The sequence below is a fragment of the Mytilus californianus genome, unplaced genomic scaffold, assembly GCF_021869535.1.
Source record: "Mytilus californianus isolate M0D057914Y unplaced genomic scaffold, xbMytCali1.0.p SCAF_3, whole genome shotgun sequence".
Taxonomy (NCBI): domain Eukaryota; kingdom Metazoa; phylum Mollusca; class Bivalvia; order Mytilida; family Mytilidae; genus Mytilus; species Mytilus californianus.
This window is the reverse complement of record NW_026262679.1, coordinates 7,946,790-7,970,608: the sequence shown is the minus strand read 5'-3', so window position 1 is coordinate 7,970,608 and position 23,819 is coordinate 7,946,790. Positions and strand designations below refer to the sequence as shown.

Here is a 23,819-nt window from a genome sequence, read left to right as displayed (position 1 = left end):
GTTTTTGTGCCGTACACTGTATCTTCCTTATTTATTTCAATCAAAAATATATGTATAACACAATTCGTCTCAATTTACATAAATTAAACATTTACAATGGTATTTACATAAATCAAACATTCACAATGGTAATTTACATAAATCAAACATTCACAATTATTACGGTAATTTACATAAATCAAACATTTACAATGGTAATTTACATAAATCAAACATTCACAATGGTAATTTACATAAATCAAATATTCACAATTATGGCAATTTACATAAATCAAACATTCACATTTATTATGGTAATTTACATAAATCAAACATTTACAATGGTAATTTACATAAGTCAAGCATTCACAATGGTAATTTTTTTAACGTTTGAGTAAGATTACAAAATGCTGCATATGATCTGTGTATGATATCTCATTGAGTTATGTTGATACAAAGTGGCATATACCAAATGCTGAATATGGTCTATATATAATTGTTTTTTGTTAATTTTTTTGTACATGAATTAGGCCGTTAGTTTTCTCCTTTGAATTGTTTTACATTTGTCATTTAGGGGCCTTTTATAGCTGACTATGCGGCATGGGCTTTGATCGGTGTTGAAGGCCGTACGGTGACATATAGTTGTTAATGTTTGTATCATTTAGTCTCTTGTGGAGAGTTGTCTAATTGGCAATCATATCACATCTTCTTATTTTTATGTGTATACTATCTCATTGAGTTATGTTGATACAATTTAGGATTTAGGTGTCAAACATTATCACCCAATCTAGGATGTAGGGGATCAAACATTATCATCCAATCTAGGATGTAGGGGATCAAACATTATCATCCAATCTAGGATTTAGGGGTCAAACATTATCATCCAATCTAGGATGTACGGGATCAAACATTATCATCCAATCCAGGATGTAGGGGATAAAACATTATCATCCAATTTAGGATGTAGGGGAGCAAACATTATCATCCAATCTAGGATGTAGGGAAGCAAACATTATCACCCAATCTAGGATTAAGGAGTCAAACATTATCATCCAACCTGGGATTTAGGGGGTCCAAATTGGCCATTACCGTAACTCGTTCCTCAAATAAATTTCCCTGGGCAATTTTTGAATAAGAAAAACGGAATTCTAACATGTTTGTAAATCGTTTGATTGATAAATGATTGGTTCAGTGGCAAATATTCCTGCATGTTCAGGGCGACTGATGGTAAGGATGGAAAAAAAAAGAATGGAGTTTGATATTCATAAATGTACATACATTCTACAGTTAATAATCATGCTAGTACAGATGTATTATTTGTTTGTTGAATAGGATCGTTGTACATGGATGGCACTTCCGGTAGAGATAAGTTAGATGATGCTGTACCACCAGGACAGACGTATACATACAGATGGTTCATGCAAAATACGTTTGCCCCAACAAAAGATGATGAGAACTGTATCCCTGTTGGCTACCATCCACATATCAGATCAACAAAAGACGTCGATACTGGGTTGATTGGGATCTTATTGATATGTAAACCTGGTAAGATTGTATACCATAAAAGCTCGGTGTCAGCAAGTAAATGTATTCATATCTGGTAAGTAATCTTGGTGTCATCAAGTAAATGTATTCATATATGGTAAGAATATCACACACGGTGTACAATCTTAATCTTTTCACTAACGTGTTCGCCTTTGCACGGTGTTGAGGATACCACTTTTACTGAAGAACAGATTTCAAATGCTTCTTTGTATTTATTTTTTTTTTGTCAAATGCGATTCGGGATTTTCTGAAACAAATAATACTAATACACCATATTCTACCTTTTCCGTTACTTGCATCATTTTTTATTATTACTAAATTACTCAACTGTCAGGGTATATTTTTCGTGATCAATAAATAAATAGAATAAATATTCATACGAAACAAGACAAAAAACAAAAAGGACAAAAAAAAAAAAAAAAAAATAGAAAATAAGAAATAAAATTATAAGAGGACGTTTACTTTTTCTAGACTTTCAGACTGAAGTTTCTTTCAGAAGTCAGCCCCTCCCTAACACTTTTTGAGTCTACTCCTATGCCTCTGAATGTGTCTTTTACGGCATATTTTGTTAATAGTGATCAAAAAAGGTAAAACATGCTACAGAGGAACAAGTCATCAGTATGCTGGAGTTAATATTGTTGAATTTGGAGGAAGACTTTTTCAACAAATTGTCGGTATTCGTAGGGGAAGGAACTGTGCGCCTCTCCTTGTCGACCTCTTCTTATTTTCTTATGAGTCGGAGTTCCTTCAGACACTTGTCAAAAAAAAAGATAAAAAAGCAAGATCATTTAATTTCACATTCAGATATATTGATGATGTTCTTTCCATTTACTATCCAAAATATTCTGGTTGGATTCCAATAATATATCTTCAAGAACCAGAAATTGAAGAAACAACAGACACGGCTTCCTCTGCCTCATCATATATCCCAGTGAATTTGAAATTAAGGATACTACTGATACTAGGAGGACTGCTTCATACCTTGATCTTTTACTCAATAATGACACAGATGGACGACTTCAAACTAAAATCTATGACAAAAGGACGATTTCAACTTCCCAATTATCAATTTCCCATTTCTCAACAGTAACATAGTATGGTGTTTACATATCTCAGTTGATACGTTATGGTCGTGCATGTTCACACTATACGGACATTATATACGCAGAAACTGCTCCAACAGAGTTATGGGGAGGACTCCGTAAGTTTTATGGACACCATCACGAATTGGTTGATCTATACGATATGTCTGTGTCTAAACTAACCAACGACATTTTACCACGTCTTAGATTGTGGTTTACCATCTACGTCGTCTGGTCTTCTAATTACCGAAAGTGACCTATTCCCGAATATGAGTGTTTTGCTGCGTGTAAATTCGCATTGCAATTAGACGTGTCTCGGTATTTGTACATCCAACATTCATGTATTTAGTTATGATGTTCCATTTGTAATTCTGGTTTTTTCATTATGTATGTAAAAGTAAAGATATTATTCACCTAGTTCATTTATAAGATTTTTAGGTTAAAAGCACAGGATTCATTTGTTTTTTTACAGTTTGATTTAGAAGAAAAACCATAGTTGAAAATTCAAATAATTACACCATTACTAACACAGTTCTACATTAATATTCTGGTAATGGTTAGAAAATACATCAAATAACACCATTACATACTTAATCCCAATTTCATATTGTATTTTTAGAAATTTACCCGTGACGTCACTTTTTGTGGCGTTGATACATTCGTGGGACTCATAGTTCATTATTCTATTGTGCTGTATTTGTGTTCTTTCGTAAATTAATTTAAGGTGTTTGTTGTTATTCTGTGGTTTACATGTTGAAATGGACTATTATTTTATTTATTTATGTATTTCTCTGTCCTGAAAGTTTATTTGTACTTAATTCCTGTCACGTAATTTTGTCATTTTAGCGGGATTTTTTAACATTGGTATATAAGCGGAAGGTTTGGCTAGCTATAAAACTAGGTTCAACCCACCATTTTGTCTTAAAATGTCCTGTACCAAGTCAGGAATATGGCAAATATGGCAATTGTTGTCACATAGTCCGTTTTTATGTTTGTTGACGTTTGTTTTAGTAGCAGTTCAGTGTTTCTGCTGTTCCGTTTTGTTTCCTCTTATAGTTGATGTGTTTCCCTCAGTTTTGGTTTGTGACCCGGATTTGTTTCAGTTAAATCGATGTATGACAATTGAACAGCAGTATACCACTATTGCCTTTATTTAGACTTATACCTCAAATTTGACATAAGCGGTCATCTCAGTACCAGAATCTATGACAAACGAGACGATTTTGATTTTGAAATTATCAATTTCCCCCACCTTAGTAGCAATATACCAACTTCACCTGCATTTGGGATATACATTTCCCAACTCATTCGATATTCAAGAGCTTGCAGCTGCTACTCAAACTTTATAAAACGTCACCAGTGTCTGACCAGAAAGTTGATGAAGCAGGGTTATGTCAAAGAACGAGTCCTTTTCTAAAAATGTTCATGGGAGGATACCAAGACCTTGTTGATAAATATTCTGTATCAACTTCACAAATAATACATGATTGTCTTGAATTATAGATTCTAGGTGCTGACGTTGTATTTCATCTTAATTACGTGTTATAGTGTTCTTTTATTTGTCTTTGTAAATTATTAGCCTTTTACTATTTAGTCTTTTTTTGGTAATATCCTTTTGGCGTGGCTCGGTACTTATACATCCCGCCATTGTTTTATTGTGCTATGGTCTTTTTTGTATTCTTGTCTTTCGTTTTTGCTTATGTGCTTTGTCTATATGCCTTTTTGTTTTTCTTTGTTGACATATTTGGTTTTTTTTTTGTGATTAGAATTATAACACAATGTCGACTGCTTTACCCCTATTTTCGATTTTTTTCCCCCTATTATATCTGTTTGTTTTGTTCACACGTTGTTGTCAATATAATGGAATTATATGACACTGTAATATAAGTGAGAGGTTAAGCTAGCATAAGACCAGGTTTAATCCACCATTTTCTACAAAAGGAAATGCCTGTACCAAGTCAGGAATATGACAGTTGTTTTCCATTCGGTTGATGTGTTTTTTATTTTGCCATTTGATAAGGGACTTTCCGTTTTGAATTTCCCTTGTAGTTCCAAACAATATAAATACATTTTAAAGTGAATATTACTGCCTGAAAAACAATATAAATGTATATATACAGTGAAAATTGCTGCCACAGAAAACAAATTATGAATTATTACAATGAATGTATAATGTGGATACTACTGCCACACAAAACAATATTCAATGTATTCAAATATACAATATCTAGAAAGGTATGTACTTATCCTTACCTGCTATATGAGTACATGTATTGTTTATCTCACACTTACATGGCGTATTCTGAGTACATGTATTGTTTTCCTCACACTTACATGGCGTATTCAGAGTACATGTATTGTTTTCATCACACTTACATGGTGTATTCTAAGTAAAACTGAGAATGGAAACGGGGAATGTGTCAAAGAGACAACAACCCGACGAAAGAGCAGAAAACAGCCCAAGGCCACCAATGGGTCTTCAACACAGCGAGAAAATCCCACACCCGGATGCGGGCTTCAGCTGGCCCCTAAACAAAAATGTGTACTAGTTCAGCAAAATAGACGTCACATTAATCTCCGAAACATATAAATGAACCAAAATTTAAAAAAAGCCCATGTATTGTTTTCCCCACACTTACTTGATGTATTTAGAGTAGATGTACTGTTTTCATCACACCTACATGATGTATTCAGAATACATGTACTGTTGTCATTACACCTACATGGTGTATTAAGAGTACATGTATTGTTTTCATCACAATTGCATGGTGCATTCTAAGTACATAGATTGTTTTCCTCACACTTACATGAAGTATTCAGAGTACATATACTGTTTTCATCCCACCTACATAGTGTATTCAGAGTACATGTATTGTTTTCATCACACTTGCATGGTGTATTAAGAGTACATATTTTGTTTTCCTCACACATACATGATGTATGCAGAGTACATACATGTATTGTTTTCCTCACACATGCATTGTTTTCCTCACACTTGCATGATGTATTCAGAGTAGCAAAACTGTCAGACGACATCTCATAGGAGTTATTGCCCTTAAATGACAAATTTTACCACTTTTTTCATTTTTGCCAATTATCTTGAAAACTATAATAGATATAGATAATCTAACAAATAATCAGCCAGACAAAATCTATAAGTAAGTTTGCATTGTTGAAATCGTCAGTCGACTCCTTATTGGAGTAATTGACTTTGATGACGATTTTTACCATTTTGTTTGCGTTTTTGCCTTATATCTTAAAAATTATAATAGATAAATAGACACTTTAAGTCACAAAAATGTAAGCAAGGCTGGAACTAATAAAAATGCGGTAAACCAACACCTTTCTTATAGCTTTCAAAATTACTGCAGTGATGATTGAGTAAAACATTAACACATGACATATACATGACAGGAACATTGAATCCAGATAAATCTAGGAAGGATGTTGACAGAGAGTTTGTTCTGTATGCCGATATCATCAATGAAACTAATAGTTGGTTGATAGACCAGAGCTTAAATCTATGTCGAAATCCACAACGCTGTCGACAACTTTTCGACCAGAAAAATGTGCCTTTCATTTCGGACACGTTAATGTATTCGGTAAGTTTCGAATAACCGAATACCATAATATGTATCAATTATAGATGAAACGTAGTAACCGTTATGAGATTTTGGTAAGATGCTTTTATATATCTTTTTATAACTATTATTATTATTATCACCATATACTTAAAATTAACTATTTCTCGGGAAAAACGTTTTAACACAGTTGGTGTTGATAGTATGCTTTTGATCCGTCAATTAAGAAATGTTCGCGTGAGTAGGCGGAGCTTAACGCATTTGTCGTTTGCATCCCCAAAGGTCAAACATTTAATAGTCTCATCCTTGGTGAATTTTTTTTAATAATTCAATAATTTTATTTCGGTGTAATGCTATTTTTCAAATAGTGGACATTTTGATATTAATGTAAACACTGATTTGGTTGAGTCTTGACTGTCAGTACATGTGCATAACATGAAACGTTTTGTGTTGAGAATTGACTTTAAGAAATATAAGCCTCAGTTGAAAACAACACATTTTGTCAACATTATTCCTTAACTATAATTATAATAATTGTATAATATCATTCATCATTTGTTTTTGGTCTTTATTTTTAAGATTGTTTTTAGTGAGTAACTGCTTATTGGAGCCTCTAATCTTATTAAATAATAAAAAAAATATTTGTTAGAGATCAGTTTCAAAAATCAAAGTGATAAATATATTGACTTGATTATCATAACATCCAATGTGTAAAAACATGTAATAGACTCGATTTGTTTTTAATTATTTGGTTCTTTAAAGAGTTTTTAATATTTCTAGATAAACGGGTATATTTATGGAAATATGCCTGACTTCCCAATATATGAAGGAGAGAAGGTAGCATTTTATGCCATGGGATTAAACTTGGGACTACATGTCTTTGGTGTACAAGGACAGTCATTTAAGTTTAAGCGTACAAGGTCTGTTACTTTTATATATTTTTATTTATAATAATAGGTGAACAAATACCGCGCCAACTGCTTAAAGGAGAATAATTTTCTCTTTAATAGTCTTTTATTTGGTTCACAGTTTTTGGACGATTCACACCGTGACATATTTTGAAGACACTTGTTGATATTCAGTAATAATACGGATCAGCTACTAGACATTTCCTTAGGTTATCATTTGGATTTCTATAGTGCTATCAATTTCCATTTTCTCGAAACCGCAAGGAAAATTTTCTAGTGGTACCATTTGCTTTCTTTAGTGTTAGTAACTTAAACTGTGTCGGAACCGCAACAAGAAGTTCCCTTAAGGTATCATTAACCTTTTTATAATGTTATCAACTTCCACTGTGTAGGAACCGCTACAAGACATTCCCTAAAGGTATTTTCTTCCTTTTTATAGTGTTTTTAACTGCCATTGAGTCGGAACAGTCACAAGACATTCCTTAAGGGTATCTTTTTTCCTTGCTATAGTGTTATTAATTTCCACTGTGTCGAAACCACCACAAGACATTCCCAAAGGGTATCTTCTTCCTTTCTATAGTGTTATTAACTTCCACTGTGTCGGATCCAATACAAGACGTTCCCTAATGGTATCTTTTTCCTTTTTATAGTGTAATTAACTTCCACTGTGTCGGTACAGCTACAAGACGTTCCCAACGGGAATCTTCTTCCTTTCTATAGTGTTATCAACTTCCACTGTGTCGGAACCGCTACAAGATGTTCCTTAATGGTATCTTCTTCCTTTTTATAGTGTTATTAACTTCCACTGTATCAGAACCGCTACAACATTTTACAAGATGTTCACTAAAGATATCGTTTTAGATAAGAAGACGTGGTATGAATGCCAATGAAACAACTTTCCACCAAGGTCACAATGTATAAAAAGTTAACAATTATAGGTTAAAATACGGCCTTCAACACGGAGCCTTGGCTCACACCGAAGCCATAAAGGGCCCAAAAATTACTAGTGTAAAACAATTCAAACAGGAAAACGAACGGTCTAATCTATATTAAAAACGAGGAACGAGAAGCAGCTATGAACCACACTTACAAACGACAACCACTGAACAACAGACTCCTGACTTAAGACCGGTGCATAAAAATGCAGCGGGTTTAAACGTTTTAATAGGTGCCAACCTTCACCCTAACCTGAGACAGTAGTGTAACATTACAACATAAAAAACACACTATAAAATATCAATTAACCTATCTAAATAGTTATTAACTTTCACTGTGTATATAAAGTTACATGACGACCCCTAAAGGTATCAGTTGCCTTTCTATAGTTTTATTAACTTCCACAAGTGTATCAAATCCCCCATCTTTATTGTTATTAACTTCCACTCTTGCCAGAACCGTTACCAGACGTTCCTACTGGGAATATTTTGCCTTTCTGAGTGTTATTAACTTCCACTGTGTCGAAATTGCTACGGCACGTTCTTTAAGGGTATCAATTCCACTGTCAGCACTGTTATAAGACGTTCCCTTAGGGTATCATTAACCTTTCTATACTGGTATCAGCTTCCACTATATCGAAACCGCTACAGGACGTTTCCCTAGGGTTTCATTAACCTTTTTATAGTGTTATTTATTCCCATAGTTTCGAAACCGCTACAGGACGTTCCCTAGGGGTATCATTAAACTTTTTAAAGTGTTATTATCTCCAACTGTGTCGGAACCTCTACTTGACGTTCCCTAAGGGAATCATGAACCTTTCTATAGTGTTATATGAACTTCCACTGTGTCGGAACCGCCACAAGATGTTCCCTAAGGGTATCATTAACCTTTCTTTACTGATATCAACTTCCACTATATCGGAACCGCTACAGGACGTTCCCTAAGGGTTTCATTAACCTTTTTATAATGTTGTTAACTACCACTGTGTCGGAACCGCTACAAGCCGTACCCTAAGGGTATTATTAACCTTTTCATAGTGTTAATAACTTCCACTGTGTCAGTACTACTACAACCGGTTCCCTTAGGAAATCATTTACCTTTTTATAGTGTTATTATTTTCCACTGTATCGGAACCAATACTTGACATTCCCTAAGGTGATTAGGGACTTTCCGATTGAATTTTCCTCGGAGTTCAGTATTTTTATGATTTTACTTTTTTCATTAACCTTTTTATAGTGTTTTTATCGTCCACTGTATCGGAACCACTTTTTGACGTTCCCTATGGGTATCAATAACCTTTCTATATTAGTATCAGCTTCCATTGTATCGGAACAGCTACAGGACGTTCCCTAAGAGTTGCATTATCTTTTTTATAGTCTTATTTACTCCAACAGTTTCGAAACCGCTACAAGACGATAACTAGGGGTACTATTAACCTTTTTATAGTGTTATTAACTTCAACTGTGTCAGAACCACTACTTGACGTTCCCTAAGGGTTTCATTAATCTTTCTTTCCTGATATCAACTTCCACTATATCATAACCGCTACATGACGTTCCATTAGGGTTTCATTAACCTTTTTATAGTGTTATTCACTCCCATAGTTTCGAAACCGCTACAAGACGTTCCCTAGGGGTACCATTGAACTTTATATGGTGTTATAAACTCCCATTGTGTCGGAACCACTATTTGACGTTCCCTAAGGGTATGGCATGGTATTGGTTGCAAAAATTTGATATTTTTCATTTAAATGCAATATTTCTTATTTAATTGGTATATTTCTTCATTTAAATGCAATATATTTTTATTTGAATGGTATATTTTTTCTTTAAATGCAATATTTTTATTCAGATGGTATAATTTTTCATTCAAATGGTATAATTTTTCATTCAAATGGTATAATTTTCGTTCAAATGCAATATTTTTTATTCAATTGGTATAAAATGTCATTTGAATACAATATTTTTTATTCAATTGGTATAGTAGTTTTTTTTATTTATATGCAATAATTGCATTATGGGAAATTCTTTGACGTCATAAGGTCAAATTTACAACAACGTTTGTGATTGGTCGGTAATTGTTTGGATTTCTCCCCTTTCTTTCTAAACTTGAGTGACCAAGAATTAAAAAACGCGTCAGAATATCGCCCCTCTAACTAAATTTGGCGTTCGTGCGAGTTCGTGCACTGGCTGTTAATGCCAATAATGGCCAGGACGAGCAAAAAATGCGAAAGACAAGTAATGATAATTGATTTGACACACAACTTGTTCATGGATAGAAACAGATGCCTGCGTGCATGGCAAAAACACCTCCAATGAAAACCTTTTCTGAAGAAACTCTCCTACAGTCTACACATTGAAATAAAAAAAATACATAGCTAGCCGCCCTCCCCCTTCTAAGTCCAGATACATGTAATCATGACGTTCTTTAGTAATGTGCTATATCATTTTTTACTTTTCTTGATCCTCAAAGACGTTGCAGGAAGGCACACATGAAAAAAGAATGAAAAGCATCCAGGACGTTACAATTATTTGGACTAAACCCCCTCTTTTGTACTACATGTAATCACCTAATTACGACAGCAGAACCAGAAACCCACAAGTAGAGACATAAGCTGTTATACTCCGGAACTAATTCTTTAATAAAAACAATTCAGGATAAATTGGAACCAGTTACTAACCCATGTTACAACAATAGTCCCATGACATAGGACTTCACTATATGAGGCGTGAACTTCATATTTAATACTATCTATAATATGTGCACTCATGTCTTATGCTGCAAATCATTTTACATTTAGAATTCGTTGCTGAGCTTTTTTTTACTGTTCTCGTCTCCGAATCCCTTAAATAGATTTTTTCAAGCCCCACAGCAATTCAATAATTACTATATGTCTTTGCATAAATAAGTATGCAGGGCATATTTCAAAACATACTTTATCTTCAGGACTTTTAAATGATTTACTTTTCAAGGGGGGTATACAAGTTTATTTTGTGACACATTATATAATATAATTAGTTATCCAACAAATTATATGATTGTACGTTTAGCTATTATCTAGACCCGTACAAAATGTATATAATTAGACACGTTTAACAGGGGCGGATCCAAAACCTCGGTGTCTAGATGGGGGGAGTAGGTTCAAATTTAGATATTTGTATAGAGATGTGTATACTAGTATGCGAGTATTGGCAGTAATGGTTATGGTGTGTGTGTGAGGGTAGGTGTTTCAGATCAAAGATCGTTTCTATAATTCTAAATCTTTTAGTTTTTACCATTTCACTCTATTCTTTATCTTTTGATCTCTACTATATTTGTCCTAAACATGTTTTTTTTTGTTCTTCGGAAGTGAGCCAGAAGAAGTCCATTTCTGTTTTTTTTTTGCATTGGGAAGATCTTCTGGCTCTCTTCCACCTCTTCTTTTTTGATAGGTTGACGGCAGAGGCACATAACAAACATGGCGTCGTTTAGTCTAAATGAAATTAATAAATTTATGAATGCAGATATATTAGAATGTGAGCTGTTTTATAAACGTTTTTATGGTATGACAGCCTTAGTAGGAATCACTGTGGGACGATAAGCTGGATAAATATAAGAACTACACGGACAATAACAGTTAAGGGACGATTATTTGATATTCTAGGGAAGGGATTTTGATTGATTGGTGTGTAACGTTACTTTCAACACTATTGGGCTATTCCGTGGTGGTCAGTTTAAATTTATAGATGAAGGATGGGGAAGGGAAGAGAGGGCATTATTATTCATTTCAATCTGTCGTTAATCATGCCTATTTTTCAGCTCTTACCAGGTAACCATATTCATATATGAAATCCTTCTGTCCCCTATCCCAACAAATAAATAAATATCAAATGGTTTTCCTCTTATTTAACACAAGTTTAAATTGATTGATTGTTTGTTGCTAATTTTAACGCCCAGTGAAAATTATTTCATGCTTGTTCAGGAAAACACGAGTTTAGAAGTCACGTATATAATATAAAAATGAAGAGATGGAATATGATTGCTAATAAGGCAACTATCCACCGGAGTTCAAATATGAAGTGGATGTAAGCAATTATAGATAAGATAAGAAAAGATAAGAAAAATTTATTTTAAGTCGGGTTACATGAAATACTACAAACATAAGCTATGTAGAGCTTTTTGCCGTCATGTAGACAAATGCTTTTTGTAGACAATCGTAAGGCCTTCAACAATGACAAAAACCTGATACTGTAAAGTCGTCTATAAAAGGCCCGACATGAAAAGTGTGAACAATTCAAACGAAAAAACTAACAGCCTAATTATACATAACAAAACAATTTACAAAATATCAAATATGAGTCGAGACAGGAACCAACGACAACCACTAAACTACAGGCTCCATCCCTGGGACAGGCAAATAAAGAATATGGCAGGGTGGATATAAAAACGAAGATGTGGTATGATTGCAAATGAGACAACTCTCCACAAGAGATCAAATGACACAGAAATCAACAGCTATAAGTCACCGTACGGCCTTCGACAATAAGAAAAGCCTACACCGCATAGTCAGCTATAAAAGGCCCCGAAATCAAAAATATAAAACAATTCAATCGAGAAAACTAACGGCCGAATTAATGTACAAAAAAATGAACGAAACACAAATATGTATAACAAAGCAACAAACGGCAACCACTGAATTACAGGCTCCTGACTTGGGACAAGCACATACATACAGAATGTGGCGGGGTTAAACATGTTAGCGGGATCCCAATCCTCCCCCTAATCTGGGACAGCGGTGTAACAGTACAACAACATGTTTGTGAGCAACCCATCCCGAAGCGGGAACAGTGGTGTAACAGTACAATAAAATAGCAACCTTCACAAATCAGCAAATTAACTCAAAAGATCGGTACGAAACACACAAAAAAACTAACATTAAGACAATAGACACAAAGCACCGACATAAGATTATTTGCAATTACTGGAAGTTTGCTCAAACCTAATTACAACATTTAATGAAATAAATCTTGTTCTCCCAGACTGAGTTATCAATCAGTACACAACGCGCGGCAAAGGATTTATTAAAAAAGAAAACAGTCTGAGAAACGTCTGGTTTACGTTGTATATAGATATAAGAAGATGTGGTATGAGTGCCGATGAGACAACTCTCCATCCAAGTCATTATTTGTAAATGTAAACCATTGAAGGTCAACGTACGGTCTTCAACACGAAGCCTTGGCTCAAACCGAACAGCAAGCTATAAAGGGCCTCCAAAAAATAGTAGTGTAAAACAATTCAAACGGGAAAACCAACGGTGTCTAATCTATCTAAAAAAACCGATATACTTGCATATAAATCCATATACAATGAAACTGTTTTTTAAAAGTGGACCGAACGTTTTGACCATCAAAATTTTGCAATAGAAATACTAGTTATGACCACAAGATTTTAACAGCCAGTGCAGGACTCGCACGAACGTTAGATTTAGTTAGAGGGGCGATATTCTGACGCGTTTTTTTAATTCTTGGTCACCCATGTTTAGAAAGAAAGGGGAGAAATCCAAACAATTTCCGACCAATCACAAACGTTGTTGCAAATTTGACCTTATGACGTCAAAGAATTTCCCACAATGCAATTATTGCATAAAAATTAAAAAACTACTATACCAATTGAATAAAAATATTGCATTCAAATGACATTTTATACCAGTTGAATGAAAAATATTGCATTTGAACGAAAATTATACCATTTGAATGAAAAATTATACCATTTGAATGAAAAATTATACCATCTGAATAAAAAATATTGCATTTAAATGAAAAAATATACCATTCAAATAAAAAAATATTGCATTTAAATGAAGAAATATACCAATTAAATAAGAAATATTGCATTTAAATGAAAAATATCAAATTTTTGCAACCGATACCATGCCATATAAGGGTTACATGAACCTTTCTATAGTGTTATTAACTTCCACTGTGTCAGATCCGTCACAAGACGTTTCCTAAGGGTATCATAAACCTTTCTACAGTGTTATTAACTTCCACTGTGTCAGAACCACTACTTGACATTCCCTAAGGGTATCATTAACCTTTCTATAGTGTTAATAACTTTCACTGTGTCGGAACCGCAACAAGACGTTCAATAAAGTTATTATAAACCTTTCTACAGTGTTATTAACTTCTACTGTATCAGAACCACTACTTGACGTTCCCCATTGTGTCGGAACCGCTACAAGACGTTCCCTAAGGGTATTATTAACCTTTTAATAGTGTAAATAACTTCCACAGTGTCTGAACCGCTAAAGGCCCGTTCCCTGAGGAAATCATTTACCTTTTTATAGTGTTAATAACTTCCACTGTATCAGAACCACTTCTTGACGCTCCCTAAGGGTATCATTAACCTTTCTATACTGGTATCACTTTCAACTGTATCGGAACCGCTACAGGACGTTCCCTTAGGGTTTCATTAAACTTTATATAGTCTTATTTACTCCTACAGTTTCGAAACCGCTACAAGACGTTCCCTAGGGGTATCATTAACTTTTCTATAGCGTTATTGACTCCCACTGTGTTGGAACCACTTCTTGACGTTCCCTGAGGGTATATTGAACGGTTCTATAGTGTTATTAACTATCACTGTGTCAGATCCGCCACAAGACGTTCCCTAAGGGTATCATAAACCTTTCTACAGTGTTATTACTTCCGCTGTGTCAGAACCACTACTTGACATTCCCTAAGGGTATCATTAACATTTCTTTACTGATATCAACTTCCACTGTATAATAATCGCTAGAGTACGTTACCTTAGGGTTTTATTAACCTTTGTATAGTGTTGAGAACTCCCACTGTGTCGAAACCGCTACAAAGACGTTCCCTAAGGGTATCATTAACCTTTTTATATTAACTTCCACTGTGGCTGAACCGTTACAAGCCCGTTTCCTAAGGAAATAATTAACCTTTTTATGGTATTATTAATTTCCACTGTATCGGAACCACTACTAGACAGTCCCTCAGAGTTATAATAACCTTTCTACACTGTTATCAACTTCCACAGTATCGGAACCGTACAGGACGTTCCCTAAGGGTTTCATTTGCCTTTCTAGGGTGTTACAGTGGTCGTAAATTTTACGGACGCAATCACGAGCTGATTGACTGTTGTGAAATATCTGTTCCACAGATGACGACGTTCCCTCAGGTTTAAATTGCCTTTCTATAGTGTCATTAACTTCTACTGTGTTCGAACCACCACAAGACGTTCCCTAGGGTATTAATTGCTTTTAAATAGTGTTCACATCCACTGTTTCGTTACCGCTACAAGACTTTCCCATAGTGTACCAATTGCCTTTCTCTAGTGTTATTATTTTCTATTTATATTCACTTACTTATATGTATCATGTGACTTTCTGTTGTACTTTATTTACCTACAATGTGTAAGAACCGCTACTGTACTGTTCCTTAGGTGTCATTTGCCTTTTGTTGTACTTTATTTACTAACAATGAATAGGAATTTCTTAACGTTCCCTTAGGTATTGTACGTTATTAACTTTTTTACGTCTTCGAAATTTTATAACTTCCTTTCGTCTTTTCTTTTTCCTATAGTCATTGTGGTGTCTAGATAGATATAAGAAGATGTGGTATGAGTGCCAATGAGACAACTCTCCATCCAAGTAAAAATTTATTAAAGTAAACCATTATAGGTCAAAGTACGGTCTTCAACACGGAGCCTTGGCTCACACCGAACAGTAAGCTATAAACGGCCCCAAAAATTACTAGTGTTAAACCATTCAAACGGGAAAACCAACGGTCTAATCTATATAAAAAACGAGAAACGAGAAACACTTATGAACCAGATCAACAAACGACAACTACTGTCCATTACTGGCTTATGCTTGTTTTGTTACCTACCTAATATCTTCTAACTTTTTTCAGAACACATGCTGTTGTGTTTGGTATAGCACGGTTTGAAGGGTTATACATGACAGCCAGAAATCCTGGTAGATGGATGATATTTTGTAAAGTCAACTACCATTTTGATCGTGAGTCGTATATACGGTTATCCAGAATGTATACAGTACGCAACCATTACTGTAACAGTAATAAAATAGCAGATATATTTCAAGGTTACCTCGAAAAATGATAAATAATTATGCAGAACTCTGATTATATAGATTATAAAATTAGTACTGAATTCATAAGAATTCATATAGCGCATCTATGAACTTCGGCAAACTTATGTTTATAAAATCGAGCTGGATTAGAATGAGGATACCATAATATAGATAATTGCAAAATTCGCAAGTTGTAATTTTGGCGATCTGAACACTTGTCAAGTAATTATTTCAATTCTTCTTCCTTATTACAAAAGCATAATACGATAGTTTTAAGTAGAAGGATAGAGATGTATCGATTTATGTATAAAAACGTCAAATTAAAAACCAGACAAACTGTTAAAAGGGTTTTAACTGGATTGATAAGATAATATTTTAGTAAGAGAACACGATATATAATAATATAGATAATGAAGTAATCATACTTTTTTTGAAATAATAGATGGAATGGCAGCTTTTGTAAATGTGATGCCAAGACCAGGAGTATTGCCGCCAACTAAAATAAGAAGAACACGTCGTTATTTCATAGCTGTAGAAGAAATTGTATGGGATTACAGACCGTCTGGTAGAGTATTGGCGAGAGTTGGTAAAGGTTCAACTGAAAGATCAAAGTAAGCGTGCCTGGTGAAGAGTGTAGCCTTTTAGTGTAAAATAGAATATACATTGTATTTGGACCAAAAAACCTAGTATAGCTGTATTCAATTGAGAATTAGTTTCTTTCAATATTGTAGTTACCTGTTTGATTTATCAAGAAATAACATGAGAGGACATAAGTATATCAACTTGCGTTGAACAATTCTAGGTAGGTTCATCATTTATGGATTGTAAACACGATCAGTTAAGCATACTTTTAATTGTTTTAAACAAAGATTCAATGTAAATATAACTAAAGGATAGTGACGGGAGCCATCACTGAGGGCTCACTTTGCGTGAATAAATAAATTGTAATGCAATTATGATTATTTCACTACATATTAACAAGGTGTTTTAGTAAAACTAGCTTTTTGAGCATGATCATCAACGTACGATTTTCTTCTGTTCCTTTCATTAGTGGTGAATGATTATCCCGACTTCTAAGGGATTTTAACGTAAAGGCGAGGAAACGATTTTTGTAGATATGTACAGGGATTGCAAAGTTGAATTACGAAAGTGTTTTCATATTGACGCATACCTTACGTTTACTTCTATTCGTTTCTAATATATTAAAGGCCAGGCGTACAAAATGTATGCCCAACATTTCCTTCAATTTGTATATATGCTGTGTACAAAGAAATTTTACTCCAATTTTGTATAAATTGTAATTTGTACAAGCACTGTTTGTACAAGTTACAATTTGTACAAGGTCAAAATACAAATTATAATATGTACAAAATACAAATTATAACAACATATATAAAAGAGGAAGAGTTTTTTACTACCTTTAACGCCGAAATTTGTTCAAGAAATATCCTTCTGGCATTCAAAGGAGCAATCTTCCGAGTATAAACTATAGAAAACACCGGTTTGAACAAATACGGTCAAACATTGAATAGGATAAAGCGTCCGTTAAATATTCTTGGGATAACTTTAGGGTTAGGGTTAGGGTCAAAACCGCTATAAAGAACATCGGTTTTTACAAAAAAGGTCAAACATTTAATCAAATAAAGCGTAACCTCGGGAGTGTGCGAATCGCATCATTGAAAACGAGTGCATGCTAACCTCGGGAATGTGAGTATGGAATAATCACTGGTAACGGGTGCAAGGTAAACTCGCGAATATGAGTATCGAATCACTGGTAGCAGTTGGATGATTTCCTCAGGACTGTCAGAACTATTTTTTGTATTTTGTAAATAAGGATTATAGTGTGGTCATTGAATAAAAAAAAATTTTTAGTATGTATCAATGCTTTTTTATAACGAAATCCATACTATAAATTATTGTACAAGTTCTGGGTAAATTTTACTCAAATTTTGTGTAAATAGTAATTTATACAAGCACTGTTTGTACAAGTTACAATTTGTACAAGGTCAAAATACAAATTATAATATGTACAAAATACAAATTATAACAACATATATAAAAGAGGAAGAGTTTTTTACTACCTTTAACGCCGAAATTTGTTCAAGAAATATCCTTCTGGCATTCAAAGGAGCAATCTTCCGAGTATAAACTATAGAAAACACCGGTTTGAACAAGTACGGTCAAACATTGAATAGGATAAAGCGTCCGTTAAATATTCTTGGGATAACTTTAGGGTTAGAGTTAGGGTCAAAACCGCTATAAAGAACATCGAACATTGGTTTTTACAAAAGGTAACCTCGCGAATTTGAGTATCGAATCACTGGTAGCAGTTGGATGATATCCCCAGGACTGTCATAATCAAATCAGTGTCAACATGTGGATTATAACCTAGGAACTGACAGTACCAAATCACTGACAATTGGTGGATTGTAACCTAAGAGTGTCAGTTTGAAGCAGTCATAACGGACGCATGGTAAACTCTGGACTGTCAAAAGTCCAGGTGTTATAGGTGGATTGTAATTTCGGGAATGTCAGTAGCCCGGTACAAACAGGTGGCACGCAACCTAAGGAATGTCAGTATCGAACCACCGGTTACAGGTGAATGGTTACCTCAATCTGTCAGCATCGAAGCAAATGTTACCTCGATATACTCGCTTGAGAAAGATTTTGGATAAGAAAATTAAACTTTGACCCCAATGATTCTTTTCAAGTGTTGTTTATAAATACATTATTTGTATGCTATGTAAACGTAATCATATAATTTGTCTTGAAGCCATTTGGATATTAAATAGTCTGAATGAATTGAACACCTACTGTAAAAGTATATAAGAAAAGCGCATTGACTTCGTGCCGAATCCTTATGTCAAGTTAAAAAGTTGAAAAGAGTTGCCATTAGTATGCTACAGACACAACTTCTATGTATTATCCTATTACATTACAATCTAGATTGACTGTTAGTATCAAGTCAATATCTTAAAAACATTTATGTAGTAGATCAACTTAATAACCCAATACTAGAAGGCCAATTTTCATTCATATTTTAGAAATGTATATCCAATTGATATGCCTATGTAACAAATGGATAATAATATCATGTTTATATTCCAGTTATATGATACTTCAAATTATAAAAAATGTTATAAAAAAAAACCAATCGGGAGGCGTTCTTATATCAAATTGTGTTTTTTCAATAAAATGCAACATTCATGACTGCACATGATTGTCATGACAACTTCACGACAATGCATAGGAAAATTAACCAAATTCCTGATAAAACTAGTCATTTTATGGTAACGTTAACGTGGTAGTATATATACATCTAATAATAAGAATTGAATCTGCTTTTTGTAATTTTATGGAGTGTTAAACGTTTGTCTTGCGCATATTTTTAGGATGAAGCGCTACGATCAACGCTTAAACATTCCCAATACAATGACAGGATGAAGCATGCAATTTCTAATTAGATATGATATTCATATTATTAGTTTTATAGTTATCCCTGTCTAGTCGTCTAAACAGTAACAGTTTAATAAATGTCAAAACTATTACACATATTTAGGATAGAGGAACGATTCTTCACAAGCGATGGAGCTGTTGGAGGCCGTTTTGTTAAAGCAGTTTTCATTGAGTATACAGACGGATCATTTCAAAAACGAAAAAAACGCATTAAAGACGAGAAACATTTGGGGATACTTGGACCACCAGTTAGAATTGAAGTAGGAGAAATGTTAGAAATTATACTTTTAAACAAAGCAAGCCGGCCTTATTCCTTTAATCCATTTGGTCTTGCATTCACCAAAGATAACGAAGGAGCATTCTATAAAAACGACAGATATAGTAAGTTACATAACAATAAAAGCTGATAATTATAACTTATCATAAAGACAAATATTTAATTAGTACATTGTAGTTCATGTTATTTCATGTTATATGAGTATATGAGAACTTAACAATAATTAAAATGACAATGCGTTTATGCTGGAAATCCATTATACCTGTTGACACTAATTTATTATAATTGCTTGTCGGTTTGTCATTATTTTTGATAAGGACAATAGCAAATACAATGAATACATTCTTAAAATAAAACAAAAAACATATAAGACGTGACTCTGGAATATCCTCTTCGTCTGTTAATAATTTTCGCTAGACTTCTTTTTTTACTTTTTGTCAGATATTCGGGATCCTCCGATTTAATGCATTTGGTGCTAGTAAAAAAAACTACTGTGGATTCATTTATTTTCGTGGGTATCAATTTTCGTGGATTGAGGAACACTTGCATTTTCGTGGATATTTGATTTCGTGGTTTTGCCAATCTCTGCATACAAAGCCAAATTAACATTTGTAATTTAAATTATAATATGATATATGTTAAATTATTATCTGGTATTTGTTAAAGTAAACCCTGAATCTGTTAAATTATAATCTGATATCTGTGAAATTAAACCTGATATCTGTTAAATTATAATCTGATATATGTTAAAATATAATATTATATCTGTTAAATAATAATCTGATATCTGTTAAATTATAATCTGATATATGTTAAATTATTATCTGGTATTTGTTAAAGTAAACCCTGAATCTGTTAAAATATAATCTGATATCTGTGAAATTAAACCTGATATTTATAAAATTATAATCTGATATATTTTAGAAGGGTCGGTTTTTGGTCTATAGTGGGTATTACTATCATGCTACAAAAAAAATTCCAACAACGTCACGAATATATTCTTTCCGGTATATGCTTATTATTGGGATTTTTCGTAAAACTAAATAAAAAAGCATACGATTTCACGCAAATTTGAACATCTTATTACCGACAATTATGATTATAGATAAAACACACCTGACCAATAACCTTCGGGAGCGTATCAGGTAGCACTAAAGTTATGATCAGATATCTGTTAAATGTTTAAATTATAATCTGATATCAGTTGAATTATAATCTGATATTTTTTAGTAAAATTGAGACTGGAAATGGGGAATGTGTCAATGAGACAACAACCCGACCAAAGAACAGAAAACAGTCCAAGGCCACCAATGGGTCTTCAACACAGTGAGAAAATCCCGCTTGAACAAAATTTGTACTAGTTCAATGAAAATGGACGTCACACTTAACTCCAAAACATGTAAATGAACTAAAATTAAAAACTAACAAAGGCCAGAGGCTTCTGACTTGGGACAGGCGCAAAAATGCGGCGGGGTTAAACATGTTTTGTGAGATCTCAAGACTCCCCCCATACCTCTAGCCAATGTAGAATATACAAACACACAGCAATACGCACAGTAAAACTCAGTTTAAAAGAAATCCGAGTCCGATGTCAGAATAGGTAACAAAAGAAACTAGTAAGCAAAATGACAATGATACATAAATTAACAAAGGACTACTAGCAGTTACTGACATGCCAGCTCCAGACCTCAATTAAACTAATTGAAAAAATATGTCTTCATCATATGAAAATCAAGCACAATCCCTCCCGTTAGGGATTTAGTATCATACCATCATAAAACATATGAGAAGAACATAACCCGTATCATGCCAACAACTGGTTGTAGGATAAATGAGTTTATTTACGATGCAAAGACCATATGAGTAAGTCAATATTCATACCAAAATATGCCATCTTTAATGACCTGACAACAGTATCGTAACTATATCCCTTCTGAATAAGTCTGTTAAAATGTTTGGTTAGCTTTTGAGGTGAATGTTGACATTTTTGTGCTTTGTATATAATATTACCATAAAAGATTGGATGTGAAATACCTGAACGTATAAGATGTCTGCATGTTGATTTATATTTACGAATGATGTCCTTGTACCGATGATAAAATTTAGTAAATGTTTTGACTAGTTTGTGATATCGAAAACCCTGGTGTAATAACTTTTCTGTAATACAGTGGAAACGTTAAAACAAATATGTTGTCACATACACGAGCGAATCGAACAAGTTGAGATATATAAACACCATAAGATGATGACAAGGGAACGTAACCATCTAAAAATGGATAATTACCAACAGGAAATGATAAATCATCCCTTTTATCATAAATTTTGGTATTAGCCTCCCCGTTAAAGTATTGATATCAAGATCCAGGAAAGGGCAGTGTTCATTGTTAGTATTAGCTTTATTTTAAATCAGTTCAGCAGGACAAATCTTTTAAGTGTACATACTGAAGTCGTCAATATTGAGAGCCAATATATCATCCAAATATCTAAAAGTGTTATTAGATTTTTGTATCAGATGTTGTTTTGATGGGTCTTTGCTGATTTTAGTCATAAATTGTAACTCATAGCAATATAGAAACAGGTCCGCAATAAGTGGCGCACAGTTAGTCCCCATTTGAATTCCGATAACTTGGCGATATACGGAATCTCCATAGCGAACAAATATGTTATCTAGTAAAAATTCAAGGGCGGTTATCGTATCAAAGCAGGTCCAATTGACATAGTTATTTTGTCTGTTGTCACTAAAAAATGACCTTAAAGAGTTAGAACATATATATTCGCATTCTGACTTTTTAAATGCCCATTTAATTCGATGTGTGCTTTTTTTCTTAATAAGATTATGAGGCAAAATGGTATATAGGGTAGAAAAATCAAAACTGTGAACAGATTCGAAATCTCAATTATAAGCATGCAATCTATCAAGTACTTCCAACGAATTTTTGACACTCTAAAAGTAATTAATTCCACTATTTTCAAAGGACTTATTTGAACAATTTATGACCAGGTTCTTGATTGTACCAAGTGTACTAGTAAGTAGAATTAAGAGATAACTGTATTGTATTTGAAGCTTTGCGGACGTCCATCGGTAGTTTTACTGTCGCAAATTTAGTTTACCTGGCGACGCAACGCTTGCAAAACAAGTACATAATTCAATTTCAATCATTATTTCAGTGTAAAATTTTCATTAAAGAAAATTCCGCGAAAAGATGTTATCTTCTTTGGCCCCTAAACAAGGTGACGTCATAGGTATGCTTCCGGCGTCAAACGTAAACACCGAGCGTTTTCTAGCTTCTTGACCGCTTCGGAATGTAATCAAATTTGATAAAAGAAGATTTCTAGGTTCAAGATGTGAGTTTCTTGCTTATTATCGTAGAAATTACATGTCAATACATTCCGCAATTCAAAATGTCGGCTTACTTAGTTACAGACAAGGATATAGAGAATTTTATGCTTACTGTCATCCAATCAGAACCATTGATACAAAATAATTGTATTAGAATAGACAGTTTAGTAGTGGAACAATGGCTTGAAGAAGAAATAAATCTAGTAGTCTATTTAAAGACGAAGACATCATAAGTCATGCACCAAATGTAGATTGTTCTATAAGTATATGACCTCTAGATCTGCTTTATTTAATTTTTTTATTTCGCCTGCGGTGAAGTCGCTTAAAGGAAATTTAACGACAGTAGGTATTCATTTGTATCAGCATTGGCACTTTATGATTAGTTAGTCGTCATGATTTTTCTTTATGTTGCATAGTTGAAACACTTTGAATTATATGATTAGGTCAGTTTGATTGGAACTACAAATGTTAATGCAATACTATCCTATATGCAATTTTAAAAACATAACACATCCGATTTCCATGAAGTTTAAATGTTAAAATGCGGCAATTTCAATTTCAGTATTTGGTTTATTTCATAACATTACATACAGACGACAGGTATCTCTGTATTAACCGTAACG

At 33.7% G+C, this 23,819-nt stretch overlaps 1 protein-coding gene across 2 annotated transcripts in view; it reads left to right on the top strand.

Annotated features, from left to right (window-relative positions):
* Nucleotides 1-23,819, top strand: part of LOC127733906 (ferroxidase HEPHL1-like) — a 225,282-nt gene that overhangs the window by 10,303 nt on the left and 191,160 nt on the right. For both annotated transcript variants that reach the window (XM_052243359.1, XM_052243358.1), the window contains exons 3-8: nucleotides 1,312-1,524; nucleotides 6,021-6,208; nucleotides 6,968-7,107; nucleotides 15,945-16,051; nucleotides 16,566-16,734; nucleotides 19,683-19,960. In XM_052243359.1, coding sequence (XP_052099319.1) covers nucleotides 1,312-1,524; nucleotides 6,021-6,208; nucleotides 6,968-7,107; nucleotides 15,945-16,051; nucleotides 16,566-16,734; nucleotides 19,683-19,960 — 1,095 coding nt within the window. The remainder of the gene's footprint in view (nucleotides 1-1,311; nucleotides 1,525-6,020; nucleotides 6,209-6,967; nucleotides 7,108-15,944; nucleotides 16,052-16,565; nucleotides 16,735-19,682; nucleotides 19,961-23,819) is intronic.